Consider the following 14,447-nt stretch of genomic DNA (forward strand, 5'->3'; position numbering starts at 1 on the left):
GCTGAGCCACCCAGGGATCCCCATAAGATTTCTTTGGCCCCAAGAGGAGACAAAGACCTCTTGGTTTGGCAGGAAGACGAGTCAAATGGGAAGTAAGGGTGAGCAGATATGGATTGTTAAGGAAGGAGGGCTCTGCCCTCTGCCTCCTCCCTCTGGCTGGTTGTTGGGATCTGAGAGCAGAAGTCACCTGTGCCCTCCTGATAGAATCAGAGTAGAAAGGGTTACATGGTGTATGTGGGGAGACAGGACCTTACAGGGCTCCCCCAGGCCCAGCACAGTAAGGGAGCAGCAGAATGATCTTAGCATCCAAGAGCAATGCAGGAGGAAACCAAGCTTTTGAAAATCATATACCATTTCCTATGACCCAGCATAGCATCCACATGGCAAGAATGTTTATCGTGTGCTCAAGAGTGGAGCAGAAGTGGAGAGAGAGAGAGAGAGAGAGAGAGAGAGAGAGAGAGAGAGAGAGAGAATGGGGGATTTCGGTTGCAGAGGCGAAGGCGGCTCCAGTGTAAACCCTGGTTTATACTCAGAGGTCAGACTGTATCAGGGTGATTTCAGACACCAGTAATAGAAAACTCAATTCAAATTGGTTTAAACAGGGGCACCTGGGTGGCTCAGTCGATTAAGCAGCTGCTTTCGGCCCATGATCTCAGGGTCCTGGGATTGAGCCCCATGTCAGCCTTCCTGCTCAGCTGGGAATCTGCTTGTCCCTCTCCCTCTGCCACTCCCCCTGCTTGTACTCTCTCTCTCTATCTCTCAAATAAATAAAATCTTTTTAAAAATTGGTTTAAACAAGATGGAGACTTATTGACTCATTTAACCAGTTGATTGATTCTGGTTGGTTTAATCCAGTGGCTTTGATATATTTTTCCCTTGGTTCTCTTACCTCTGCTTTCCTCGGGTGCCAGCTTCATGTACTAAGGAAGCAGCAGCAATTCTGGATCCCTTATCTATGCTCGACAACATCCAGAAGAAAAGGCACGATTTCTCCCCCCTGTACTTTCTTCTAAGAGAAGGACCTATCTTCCAAAGTCTTCGGAAAATTTTGTATCTCATTAGCCCACTCTGAGCCATGTGCTCATTCCAGAACCAATCTCCATCATTGAGAGATTACACTTGACTGACGTTAATCCGGGCTCATCCTTGGCTGAGACCAATTCTCCCAGGTGTGTGGCCACCACAAAATAAGGAGGAGTGGCATGGCTATTATAGATCAACCATACTACAGCCCTCCCCACTGGCTGCCCAATAGTCATACAGACATACTGAAAAAAGTATCACCCACACTTCATCCAGCTACATATCCAGGGGCAAACCCAGGATCCCTGGGAGATGTGCCTGCCTCTCCATCACATCAGAAATGTGCATCTGTATTTAAAAGAAAGTGGGTCAAGGAATGAGGTGAGCGCTTCTTGTTGTGTGAGCTTGGAAAACTCTAACTCTAGTGTCTGCGTGTATTAAATGGGAACAATAACGTCTGCTATGCAGGTTGTGATGCCGATTTCAAATAAAACGGTGACAAAAATAAACCAGTGAAAGCTGTGTATTATTCATACTCCAGCTGCTGATCCCAATAAATGTGTCACATTTGCAGCTAATATGCCAAAATTCTGCAGCTCAAAGTGATATCTTTTTGATTAGCTGCTATTTTCCCCTGGGACTAACCCCCTCCCCCATCAATTCCTTCTAGGAGTTTGAACATGTTCTGCACATAGTTTGGGCTATCATGCTGGGCTGCCGTCCCACTGCCATGCTGCCCTCTGCACAGTCATTCTCTGTTTGTTGACTAAGGCCACCCTACTGTCTACACCACCACCTGTGTCATTTTCTTACTCCTCTGACCACAGACCTCTGTGGCTTCTTTCCTTCTCTTTGGCCAACAGAAACTTTCCACCTACTTCTTCAGATTAGCTATTTCAAAACCCAAGTAACACTCTTCATTTCCTTGCACCACAGTCTTCTCCTTTCCAGAATCTCAGGGGATGGAGGGGGTACTAGATTATGGTCATGTGTGTCACCACTCCTTGCCTGGAGTCATAGCGTCCTCCAACATCTTGACTCTGCTGCCCCCTACCAGATTTCTTTCACACACAGTGATTTATCTCAGGAACCCATTAGTGGTCTTATTCTCTCTCTCTCTCTCTCTCTCTCTCTCTGCCTCCCTCCCTCCCTCCCTCCCTCCCAGTCTTATCTTTTTCAGAAAAGCCCAGTCCAATAGCTATACATGTTTTAATGACAAAATTAGGCCAGGTTCAAGTTCTCTTCTACAGAGGCCTTGGGTAGCATGCAAACTTAAGTGGGTATCTTATCCAAAATGCCCTAGTTTGGGGGGCAGCCCAGGTGGCTCAGAGGTTTAGCGCCGCCTTCAGCCCAGGGCCTGATCCTGGAATGCCAGGATCCAGTCCCATGTCAGGCTCCCAGCATGGAGCCTGCTTCTCCCTCTGCCTGTGTCTCTGCCTCTCTCTCTCTCTCTCCCTCGAATAAATAAATAAAAATTTTAAAAATGCCCTAGTTTGGGATGACTGGGTGGCTCAGTTGTTGAGCATCTGACTTTGGCTCAGGGCATGATCCCAAAATCCAGGATTGAGTCCCACAGCAGGCTCCCCACAGGGAGCCTGCTTCTCCCTCTGCCTTTCTCTGTGTCTCTCATGAATAAATAAATAAAATCTTTTAAAAAAATAAATAAAATGCCCTAGTTTATCTAGAAGCCACAGAGAACCTTTGAGAAGAGACTGGGTTTCAACAGAGCCCCTGCTCTGCCCAGCCAAGAGATGTTGCCACACTAGTAGTGTGACTACCAGCAAATCGCTTATTTTCTTTAAGCCTTGATTTCCACATCCCCGTAAAGCAGTCCTGAGAGGGAAATTTATAGCACTAACTACTCACATGAAATGGAGGGAAGAGAAAGATAGGAGATATTTTAATGATAGAGAAAGATATCCAGGACAGTGCTAAATGGAAAAAGCAAGATGCAACAGTGTACATAATATATTACCTTTTGTATGTGAAAGAGGGATAGAATATACATTTATATGCTTGATTCTACACAGAGAAACACCGGTGGGATTACAGGAAATGGTAAAAGTGGTTACTCACAAATAATACATTAAAAGGATCATATACCATGATCAAGTGGAGTTTATTCCGGGGATACAAGGGTGGTTCAACATCCACAAATCAGTCAATGATACACCATATTAACAAAATGAAGGATAAAAAATCACATGATCATCTTAGTAGATGCAGGAAAACCTCTGACAAAATTCAACATCTATTTATAATAAAAATTCTCAGGGGAATCCCTGGGTGGCTCAGCGGTTTAGTGCCTGCCTTTGGCCCCAGGGTGTGATCCTGGAGTCTCGAGATCGGATCCCACATCGGGCTCCCTGCATGGAGCCTGCTTCTCCCTCTGCCTGTGTCTCTGCCTCTCTCTCTCTCTCTCTCTCTCTCTCTCTGTGTGTGTGTCTCTCATGAATAGATAAATAAAATCTTTAAAAAAATCCTCAATAAAGCTGATTTGGAGAGAACATACCTTAACGTAATAAAGGTATGTTATATATCGTATATACCATATAAACCATATATGCCATATATGGCAAACACACAGCTAACATACCCAGTGATGAAAAACTAAAACCTTTTCTTCTTCTTCTTTTTTTAAAAACCTTTTCTTCTAAGATCAGGAACAAGACAAGGATGCCACTCTCACCTGTTTTATTCAAGATAGTACTAGAAGCCCTAGCCAGAGCAATTAGACAAGAAGAAGAAATAAAAGGCATCCAAATCGGAAAGGAAAAAAATAAAATGGTCACTATTTGGCATAATGGCATGATATTACATATGAGAAAACCCTATAGACATCATAAAAAAAAACTGTTACAAGTAACAAATGGATTCAGCAAAGTCGCAATATACAAAATCAATACACAAAAATCTGTTATGTTTCTAGACACTAATAATGAGCTATCAGAAAGAGAAAATAAGAAAACATTCTCACTTGTAGTTGCATCAAAAATAATAAAATACTTAGAAATAAATTTAACCAAGGAGATGAAAGACCTGTATACTGAAAACTACAAGACATTAATGAAAGAAATTGAAGAGACACAAATAAATAGAAAGATATTCTGTATTCATGGATTGGGAGAATCAATATTGCTAAATTGTCTATACTACTCAAAAGCAATCGATAGATTCAATGAAATACCTATCAAAATCCCAATGGCCTTTTTCACAGAAATAGAACAAATAATCTTAAAATTTGTGTGAAACCACAGAAGATCCCAAATAGCCAAAGCAAACTGAGAAAGAACAAAGCTGGAGGCATGACACCACCTGATTTCAAATGATATTATAAAGCTATAGTAATGAAATAAGTATGGTATTGATATAAAAACAGACATGTAGATCAACGGAACAGACTAGAAAGCCCAGAAATAAACCCACATATATTGAGTCAACTTATTTACAAAAAATAAGCCAAGAATGTACAATGGAAAAAGGACAGTCTCTTCAATAAATGGTGTTGGGAAAACTGGACAGCCACATGCAAAAGAATGAAACTGGACTTCTATCTCATACCATACACAAAAATTAACTCAAAATAGATTAAAGATTTGAATGTAAAACCTGAAGTCATAAAGCTTCTAGAAGAAAACATAGATGGTAAGCTCTTTGACGTGGGTCTTGGTGATTATTTCTCTTTATCCTGACACTAAAAGCAAAAGCAAAAATAAATAATTGGGACTATATCAAATTAAAAAGCTCCGCATAGCAAAGGAAACCAACAAAATGAAAAGGCAACCTATCAAATGGGAGAAAATATCTCCAAATTATATATGGCAATATATAGCACAATATATTAGCACAATAAGGTGCTAATACCCAAAATATATAAAGAACTCATATAACTCAATAGCAAAAATACAAACAATCCTATTTTTTTAAAATGGACAGAGGAGGCCGACACAGGGCCCCGGGGTGCGGGTGGGACAGCGCTGTCCTTGGACAGTCCTCGGCTCCACTTCACTGTCCTAAGGCCCCAGGAGTCCCTGGCTCAGCTTCTTCCCACTGAAGGCAGCTTGAAGTTAGAAGGGAACAAGATAGCTGACTATGAAACCAGTGTCCGATTTTGCTGGCAATCTTATAAGGAGCAGATGGACTCTATCCCCAAGGACTGGTGCGACTGGGCCATGATTAGCAGGCCTTATGGCGACCTACAGTATTGCTGGGAGAATTTTCCAGAAGCATTTGGCCTGGGCTTCCCCAATCCCTGGGCAGAAGGGGTCATCTTTGAGACTCACCAGATCCACTTTACCAACTGCTCCCTGGTGCAGCCCACCTTATCAGCACCCCCAGAGGATGTACTCCTGGCCATGATCATAGCCCCCATCTACCTCATCCCCTTCCTCATCACCCTTGTGGTGTGGAGGAGTAAAGACAATGAAGCCCAGGCCTAGAGTGGTATGAGCTTTTCTTGGAAGCCATTTTACTCCTTTTCCGCGCCACCACCAGGTCTCTCTTCCCCTCCCTGCCTCCTTCTCTCACTCCCATTCCCACCACAGATCCTTGGAAACCTAGTGATGTCACAGCACAAGTTCTGCACTCTTCTAAATAAAAGTGGTTTTTTGTACTGTCAAAAAATAAAAATAAAATAAAAATAAAAATGGATAGAAAATCTGACTAGACATTTTTCCAAAGAAGAGATCCAGTTGGCCAACATGAAAAGATGCTCAACATCACTCATCATCAGGGAAATGCAAATCGAAATCACAATGAGATATCACCTCACACCTGTTAGAAAAGCTGTCATCAAAAGGACAAGAAATAACAGGTATTGGCGAGGTCAGTGAGAATGTAAACTGGTGCAGCCACTGTGGAAAACACTATGGAGTCAAAGATGTAATAATCTCAGGGAACCTGGGTGGTTCAGTGGTTGGGCATCTGCCTTTGGCTCAGGTCGTGATCCCAGGATCCTGGGATTGAGTCCCAGATAGGGCTTCCCAAAGGGAGCCTGCTTCTCCCTCTGCCTGTGTCTCTGCCTCTCTCTGTGTATCATGAATAAATAAAAAAAAATTTTATTTTTTTTAAGATTTTATTTATTTATTCATGAGAGACAGAGAGAGAGAGAGAGAGAGACTGGCAGAGACACAGGCAGAGGGAGAAGCAGGCTCCATGCAGGGAGCCCGATGTGGGACTTGATCCCAGGACTCCAGGATCACACCCTGGACCGAAGGCAGGAGCTAAACCACTGAGCCACCCAGGGATTCCCCCAAAAAATATTTTAAAAAGTGGAATCAGGGATCCCTGGGTGGCGCAGCGGTTTGGCGCCTGCCTTTGGCCCAGGGCGCAATCCTGGAGACCCGGGATCGAATCCCACATCGGGCTCCCGGTGCATGGAGCCTGCTTCTCCCTCTGCCTATGTCTCTGCCTCTCTCTCTCTCTCTGTGACTATCATAAAAATAAAAAATAAAAAATAAAAATAAAAAGTGGAATCATCTCATGATCTAGCGACTCCACTTCTGGGTACTTGTCTGAAGAAAACAAAAACACTAACTCAAAAAGGCACCCCCCATATTCATTGCAGCATTATTCACAATGGCCAAGAGATGGAAACAACTTAAGTGTCTGTCGATAGATGAACAGATAAAGAAATGTGGTATAGGGATCCCTGGGTGGTGCAGCGGTTTAGCGCCTGCCTTTGGCCAAGGGCGCTATCCTGGAGACCCAGGATCAAGTCCCACGTCAGGCTCCCTGCATGGAGCCTGCTTCTCCCTCTGCCTGTGTCTCTGCCTCTCTCTCTCTGACTATCATGAATAAATAAATAAAATCTTTAATAAAAAAAAAGAAAAAAGAAATGTGGTATATATACAAATGGAATATTATTCAGGTTTTTAAAAAGATTTATTTATTTATTTTAGACAGACAGCATTCATGAGTGGGGGGAGGGGCAGAAGAAGTTGAGGCAGAGAGAGAACCTCAAGCAGACTCCCTGCTGAGCACAGAGCCCAGAGTAAGACTCCATCCCAGGACCCTGAGATCATGACCTTTTGACAGTACAAAACCAAGAATCGGACACTCAACCAACCGAGCCACCCAGGCACCCCTTATTCGTGTTTTGTTTTGTTTTTTAAAGAATTCTTGGTATTTACAACAACATGGATGGACTTTGAGGGCACTGCACTAAGTGAAATAAGTCAGACAGAAAAGGACAAGTACCATATGATCTCTCCTATATGGGAAATGTAAAACAAACCAAAACCGAATTCATAGATACAGAGAACAGGTTGGTGACTGCCAGAGGTGGGGGTGGAGGTGGAAGAAATGGGTGAAGAGGATCAAAAGGTAAAAAAAAAAAAAAAAAAAAATGGTAGTTACCCATAGGGTTTAGCAGAAGATGGGCCGATGGATAGGGTAGATGAGAACAGGGTAGGAATAAGATTTCTCCATGCATACTTTGTTATATTGCCCTGACTTTTTGAGTCTTATGTCACTAATTCAAAATAACACAACGGGTTTTCTCTCTTCAAGTGTTTATTTAAATTCCAGTTAGTTAGCGTCCAGTGTAATATTGATTTCAGTAAAACATTTTTGTTTTTAAAAAATGTAAAGCATAAAGATAAAAACATACAAAAAAGGTCAATAATCGTCCCACCAGATAATCCCTATGGACATTTAAAATAATAATTATACACACAACTCACGTTGTTTGAAAATTCCTTATTTTATATAGGGAGGTCTAAAACTGAAAATCAAATCTTCCTTTTCCCATTATTCCAAAGGTAGCGCCTGTTAACAGTTCCTTGTGTTTCCTTCCAGAAGTTTACCCATTTATAGAATTTATCCTGGTGCGCTGTTCTCGTCTGCTTCATGAATTCTACGTCTTGACCCCGTCAGTGTATGTATGCCGAGAGCTTATATTTTATGGTATTTGTTACAATATAGGTTATTATTTTCCTATTGATGAACATTTTAGGTTGTTTCTAGGGTTTTTTGTTTTGTTGTTTTACCATTACCAGTAATGCGCTAATGAGTTGTCTTGTTTAAACATCTCGAGGTGGCAAATGCATTTTGAATTTAGATGAAGTAAGAATGATGCATTTTGAATCGTCTATAGAACAGGATACTTTCCCATGCTGCTACATTTCTTTTCTGCAAGTATTTAAAAATATTTTTGGAAGGAGAGGGGTGAGGGGAGAGATCTTCAACCCCCAGCCAACCACGCAGGGAAGGTTGGTTTCTAATTGCCATGAGCCCAGAGCAAGGCCGGGACACCGCCCGCCCCGTCCTTACGCAGAGGTCTTTCTCTGAGCAGCCGGTCCCTGCAGGCAGTCTCTAGGGTACCGCATCTCTATTTGAGGCTGTCACTTTCTCTGCCTCCCTGTGGCTCCCTGAGCCCCTCTACTGGATGGTCCTAAGGGAGCCTCCAATCTCTCCTGGGGTCTTGCGCCCTCTGCTGGCACTGAGGATTCGCCACAATTGTTCAAGGGCTGTGCCTTGTGTCCAGAATCATTCATTCCCAGCCCCCACTGCACATGGGGAAACTGAAGCCGCAAGTGGGGAAGCGACTGGCTCAAGAACACAAAGCAAACCAGCTCCTAGGACCAGATTTATGCCTTCCGACCCACCTTCCGGTCTCCTGCACACTATTGTTGGAAGCAATGAAGACATGGGAGACCCTGGACTGGACTCCCCCAACCAGGGGGTCGGCCATCCACACATCCCTGGGAGCTCTAAGGAACTCTCCATCAGGCAGGGGACCCCTGCTCAGCTGCACTTGTCTTCTGCTGTGTTCTAGGGCAGTGGCCCTCCTGGCTTCCACCTGTCCTCTCTGGGAAGCCTCATTATTCCCCTCAGCGTGGATAAGGTTTCATAAGGCCCTAAGCAGAGCCCGTGCCTCCCCTTACACCATTATTTGTAGGTCCTTTCATGGATATCCACATACTACCTAGACCCCACTTTTACTTCATGCTTTTCTTTCAACTGTCTCCTTTAAACTTCAAAGTCCAAGGACATGCATTACCCTTCTCCTGGATGATGACCCATAGATGCATCTGATTCCTTAGGAATTGTTTTTGAATCCTTGTTGTCTTCATTTGGCAAAGAAGACCTGAACCTCACCCTGAATTCTTTATTTAAAAAATAACCATTACTAGTGAATGAGAGCCCGGCCTCTTTCAGGTCCTGACTTTTGCTGTGTCTTCACTATATTATTGAATCCTCATGACAGCTCTATGAGGTGGGGAGTCTTACCTCAGGGAAGGTGAGGCACAGGCAGGGTTATTAGTTGTCCAACCGCTGGCAGATGGCTGAGCTGATTTTGATCACACTCTTTCTAAAGCCAACTCATGTGACCTTGAAATTAAGGTTGTTTCTTGAAATTAAAAGTAAAACAATGCCAAGCTATGGTGAAGAGATGAGAACGGGAGGGACACCCCCCCCCCCGCCCGATCCATGCAGGAGGAGGCAGACAGAGGATGTATGAGGGGAGTGGGCTAGGCTGTGTTGTGACCCAGCAAAGTGCAGTATCCTGGCATGTGGGGCTCGGGGCACAAGAGGACGTGTGTGCCAGAAGTCCAAAGAGGTGGGGGCAGAGGGAGGAGATGAAAGTGGCTAAGAGGAACATTCCAGGTTCTATTTTCCTGATACCCTGAGGAATGCCATTGACTCTGCCAGATATCCTTTGGTCCCTTCTGATCACTAACGGGCCATTCAGTAACATTTTCTCCAAGGGAGCCCTTTTCTTTTTTAAAAAAATATTTTATTTATTTATTCATAGAGATGCAGAGAGAGAGAGAGAGGAAGAGACGCCGGCAGAGGGAGAAGCAGGCTCCATGCAGAGAGCCTGCCGTGGGACTCGATCCTGGGTCTCCAGGATCACGCCCTGGGCTGCAGGTAGCGCTAAACCACTGCACCACCAAGGCTGCCCGGGAGCCCTTTTCAATGCCGGGAGTGGGGTGTGCATTGTGGGGTACTCAGAAACAGGTGGGGGTAAGGGGGTAAGGGTCCACCAGAAACACAAGCTGGACTCCTAGCTCTGTCACTCAATGCCTATGATCTTGGCCTCAGTTCTTCATCTGCCAAATGTCCCATAGTGAACACAGGGATGCACCACCCAGGCTTCCCTTCACAGAAGGATCTGCCCAGTCATGGGGAATGGGCTCCTTCAGAGTCAGCTGCAGAGAACACGCTCTTCCTTTCTCAGGGCTGCCCACATATCTGGCTACCTAGTGACACAGGGATATAAAGGTCTGGCCATTTCATTCCCTGAGGGACACTCTGGTGGCAAAACTCCCTCCAGAGGTGACAGCTCCTGCGATGGAGGCTTAGCTGAGCCCGAGTCACCGCCCCACTTCTCCCTCTGCCCAATCCTGCTTCCGCCTCCATCCTTTCCAGATAAACCCCTTGCACCCCAAAGGCCATCTCCAGTCTCTGGAGGGCCCAATCGGTGACGTATCTATTTCCTGTGGCCAGGACAAAGGAGGCACGCCTCTAGATCTTATGAAATGATGCTAGCTATGAATCCAAAGTGTGAGAATTATCCAGCTTGTTGGGACCTCCCTCTTGGCCAGTCCTAGATCCATTTTGGACAGAGGCACTGAAGGCAGTAGGCAAGTCAAGCTATGGGTTCTGTGACAGTCTCGAGGCAGGATCTAGCTCTCATTGAATCAGGACAAATAACTTGAAGATATAAGGGCCGAAAGGTGCTCAAGGGAGGGAGAGAATGGCACTGAGCAAGTTGGCTGGTGTTCGGGCACGGCATCATTCCCATTCAGAGGCTCCACACACATCTACTGAACACATGTTATATACAAGCTCCTATGCCAGCATGTGGAAAGTTCTGGAGAAAAGCCTCAGGGAAGGTCTCTGACCCTGACTGTCCCCCAAGGGACATTACCCAGCCCCATGAGCTTCGGACATTTTCTTAACCAGTCCTTTCCTTATTTGATTTCTTTTTACTGAATAGCTGAAGTCTATCAGAAGAACAAACTTCCACCAGAGAGTAAATAAATAGCCCCAAAACTCAAAACGTTTCTTCACCGTTGAATAACCTCAACTCCTTGTAAGATCTTTAATCCTCTTCCAATTCTTTTTGCTGCATGCACTGTCTCTACTTTACAAATGAAATTAACATTCTGGGTGCTCTTTTTTGTAACTTAGCATTTATTTTATAGAGGCTGTTCCCTGCATCAGTGCAACGAACATTTGTCATTTTAATGCCTGAGCAGTATCTTATGGTGCGGTCAGCACACCCTGCTGCTAGCTAGGCACCGTGTAAGCTTTGAGCGCTCCACTAATACAGAAAAGGTCGTTATATTTGTTTGCATAGTTTCCTTTTTTTTTTTTTTTGTCTTAAATAACTTACACTGGGTATCACTCCAAAGTGAAATCATGTAGGGTATATATATGATCAGTCTTGTTGGCATGCCCTCGGGGAAACCTGGTCAACTTGCAATATGCAAAGGTTTCTCCACACCTCTCCCAGCTTTGAGTTTTATACTTTCTAAATTTTTTGGTGTCAATTTAACAGGTTGATGGTCTTCCAGGTTCTAATTTTTATTTTATTTTTTTAAAGATTTTATTTAGGGCAGCCCCGGTGGCGCAGCGGTTTAGCGCCGCCTGCAGCCCCGGGTGTGATTCTGGAGACCTGGGATCGAGTCCCGCGTCGGGCTCCCTGCATGGAGCCTACTTCTCCCTCTGCCTGTGTCTCTGCCTCTCTCTGTCTCTCTCTGAATAAATAAAAATTTAAAAATATATGTTTAAAAAAAAGATTTTATCCATGAGAGACACAGACGCAGAGAGCCTGATGCGGGACTCGATCCCAGGACTCCAGGATCACACCCTGCGCCAAAGGTAGATGCTCAACCGCTGAGCCACCCAGGTGTCCCCCTGGTTCTAATTTTTAATCTGCCTTCTTCTACTATGGAGAGGACCTTTCAGAAAGTATTTTCTCTTGAGGAACAGTGTCTCATCTTGCCAGGAGATGGTGCTGTGACTCTGTGCTAGGCTCCCTGAGAAGGCACTGCCTTGTTAATGGTGGGCTGTGGGGTAGGCTGTGTGTTTGCCCCAGGAGAGGGGATATTTTAAAAAATCCTCTGGGGGGTAGCCCCAGTGGCACAGCAGTTTAGCTGTCGCCTGCAGCCCAGGGCGTGATCCTGGAGACCCTGGATCGAGTCCCACGTCAGGCTCTCTGCATGGAGCCTGCTTCTCCCTCTGCCTGTGTCTCTGCCCCTCTCTCTCTCCCTGTCTCTATGAGTAAATAAATAAAATCTTTAAAAAAAAAAAAAAGTGTTAAAAAAAAGTGTTAAAAAAAACAACAGTGAAATTCTAAAAAAATAAAAATAAAAATAAAAATCCTCTGGGTTCTCCCCCTGGGGCCCAGTTTCCCACCTGAGTTCAGAAGACCTGATTTTGGTGAGAAGCTGACACCACCTGTCCTTGGTCTGCCTTTGCCTGGCCCTGCAGTGAATCTTTCAGGCTTTCAGAGTTCCAAAGAACTCAAGTTTATGAAGTATCCACTGCAAGTCAGACATGGTACATGCCCTGCAAAAAAACACCAACAGTTCATAAGCAAGTGGAGGAATGATATGTAGACAAAATCAACTCTAAATGCTGTTCTTTCTATAAAAAAAAGAAAGGTTCAAAGTGCTACGAGTTCATGAGAATCGAAGAGATTGCCTCCCATAATAGGTGGGTGGAATCCTGGAGAAAGGGCAGAACTGGGCCTGCTGGGGCTTGGAGGCAGGTGAGCAGAGTGTGGAGGGGAGGCCAGGCCTTGGAGCCTGACCGAGGGCCACGGTGAGGCTGGAGTTCAGGTGGAGGACAAAAAGGAAGGTGAGATTGGGAGTGGAGAAGGAGACAAACCCTGGTGGGACCTGCATGCCGAGCTAAGGGGTGTGCACTTGACTTTGTAAGTGAGGCTGAGCCAATGTGACAGCAAGAAAATGGCACTTTGGCAAAATCAGCCTGAGGTTTAGCTGATTCCATGGTTTCCCTCCTGTGTTCTACAGACACATTTTCTGACCTCTCACAAATGGTTGATACGGCTGCCCACTTACTTCCCCCATCTCCAAGTGCTCTCCTTCCTTGGTTTCCCTGAAACCACAATGCTTTTTTTCCTCTTGCACTTCTGGAGGCCTTCCCCGGACTCCTCTTCGGCCTCTTCCCCCTTCCTCAGCCATTAAATATTCACGGAGCCTCCTCTCCCTCTGCGCTCTCTCCTGGGTGATCCTGGCCCTGTGCTGGCTTAATTACACCCTACACCAGGATGACTCAGCCCCGGGCCTCCCCTCTGAGCTCCAGAGCCATATATCCAACTGTTACATGACAGTGAATGTTTCAGAAGCATCTCTAATTCATGTCCCAAACTCCCCAGCCAGGCTTGCCTAATGCTGGTCTTCCGCCACGTGTTCCTTAGCTGAGCAGACAAGCCACCGTTCATCCTGCGAGGCCAGTGAAACATCCCAGAGGCGCCTTTGCCAACTCCCTCTTCCTCGTCCCCTTTCTGAACCTCCCTCCAAGTCCACCTGACCCTACCTCCTCCACACTGACTAGGACTGTCCTCTCTATCCATCATCTCTGCCCTTCATCCAGCTCCAGGCTGCTATGGCTTTTCACCTGGGCCACCACAGAGCCTCCGAGCTGGCCTTCCAGCTTCTGCTCTGGGTCTCTGGCAATCTCCCCTTCACACTGTGGCCAGAGCTATTTTTTCACGATGTAGAACTGACCATGCCACTCACTGTCCCAGGGAGGGGGAAATCTCTGCATTGGCTTCCTGTACCAGGCCCAAAGGGAGTGGTTTTTTACCTTAACTCTTTTATTGTTAACAAATACGGAAAAGAGCACAGAACAAATGTACAATTGAACACCCTTGGAACCCACTGCCATGAAAGGAGACAGAACCTTATCAGCCGTCCCATTCCTTGTGCTCCTCAAAATAGAACTGCTTCTTCCCCCACCCCACCCCACCTCTGGGGAACTTCCTATCTCCACTTTCATGGTAGGCATCCACTTATTTTTGTTATTCAACCACACGTCACTAACTACTGTGGTTCAACTTTGTCTGTTTGGGTTTTTGTTTACATGCCTGTTAGTTCTCCTGTAATCTAGAGGGTCTCCCCCCCACACATACCCGTCAACTCTTTTTCTTCCCTCTTGCAGTGTATCTGTCTCGTAGAATTCCCTTTGCTTTTAAAATAAGAAAAACATTCTCTTCTATGCCTGGAAGGCTTTACTTGGTTTGATCCCCCAAAGTCTCTCAAGCCTCATCTCCCACTAGGCTGCTTTTTGCTTTCTTTCAACCCATGCCAACCTTGATTCAGTGACCCCAGCCCTTCCCCACGCCCTAGCAGGGCTTTCACAAAGGCTGTTCCTCGGCCTGAAATGCTCTTCCTTCTCTTGTGTCTTCCAGTTAACCTCAACTTATTTTTGTATCTCGGTGGGAG

General features: G+C 45.3%; 1 protein-coding gene across 1 annotated transcript; it reads left to right on the forward strand.

The window, feature by feature from the left end:
* The first annotated feature begins 1,399 nt into the window (after window positions 1-1,399).
* LOC121480566 (receptor activity-modifying protein 2-like) lies at window positions 1,400-5,462 on the forward strand. The gene is made up of 2 exons (XM_041737188.1): window positions 1,400-1,404; window positions 5,015-5,462. The coding sequence occupies exons 1-2, from the start codon at window positions 1,400-1,402 to the stop codon at window positions 5,460-5,462; spliced, it is 453 nt and encodes a 150-aa protein (XP_041593122.1).
* The last annotated feature ends 8,985 nt before the right edge of the window (window positions 5,463-14,447 follow it).

This window comes from Vulpes lagopus, chromosome 22 (assembly GCF_018345385.1).
Source record: "Vulpes lagopus strain Blue_001 chromosome 22, ASM1834538v1, whole genome shotgun sequence".
NCBI lineage: Eukaryota > Metazoa > Chordata > Mammalia > Carnivora > Canidae > Vulpes > Vulpes lagopus.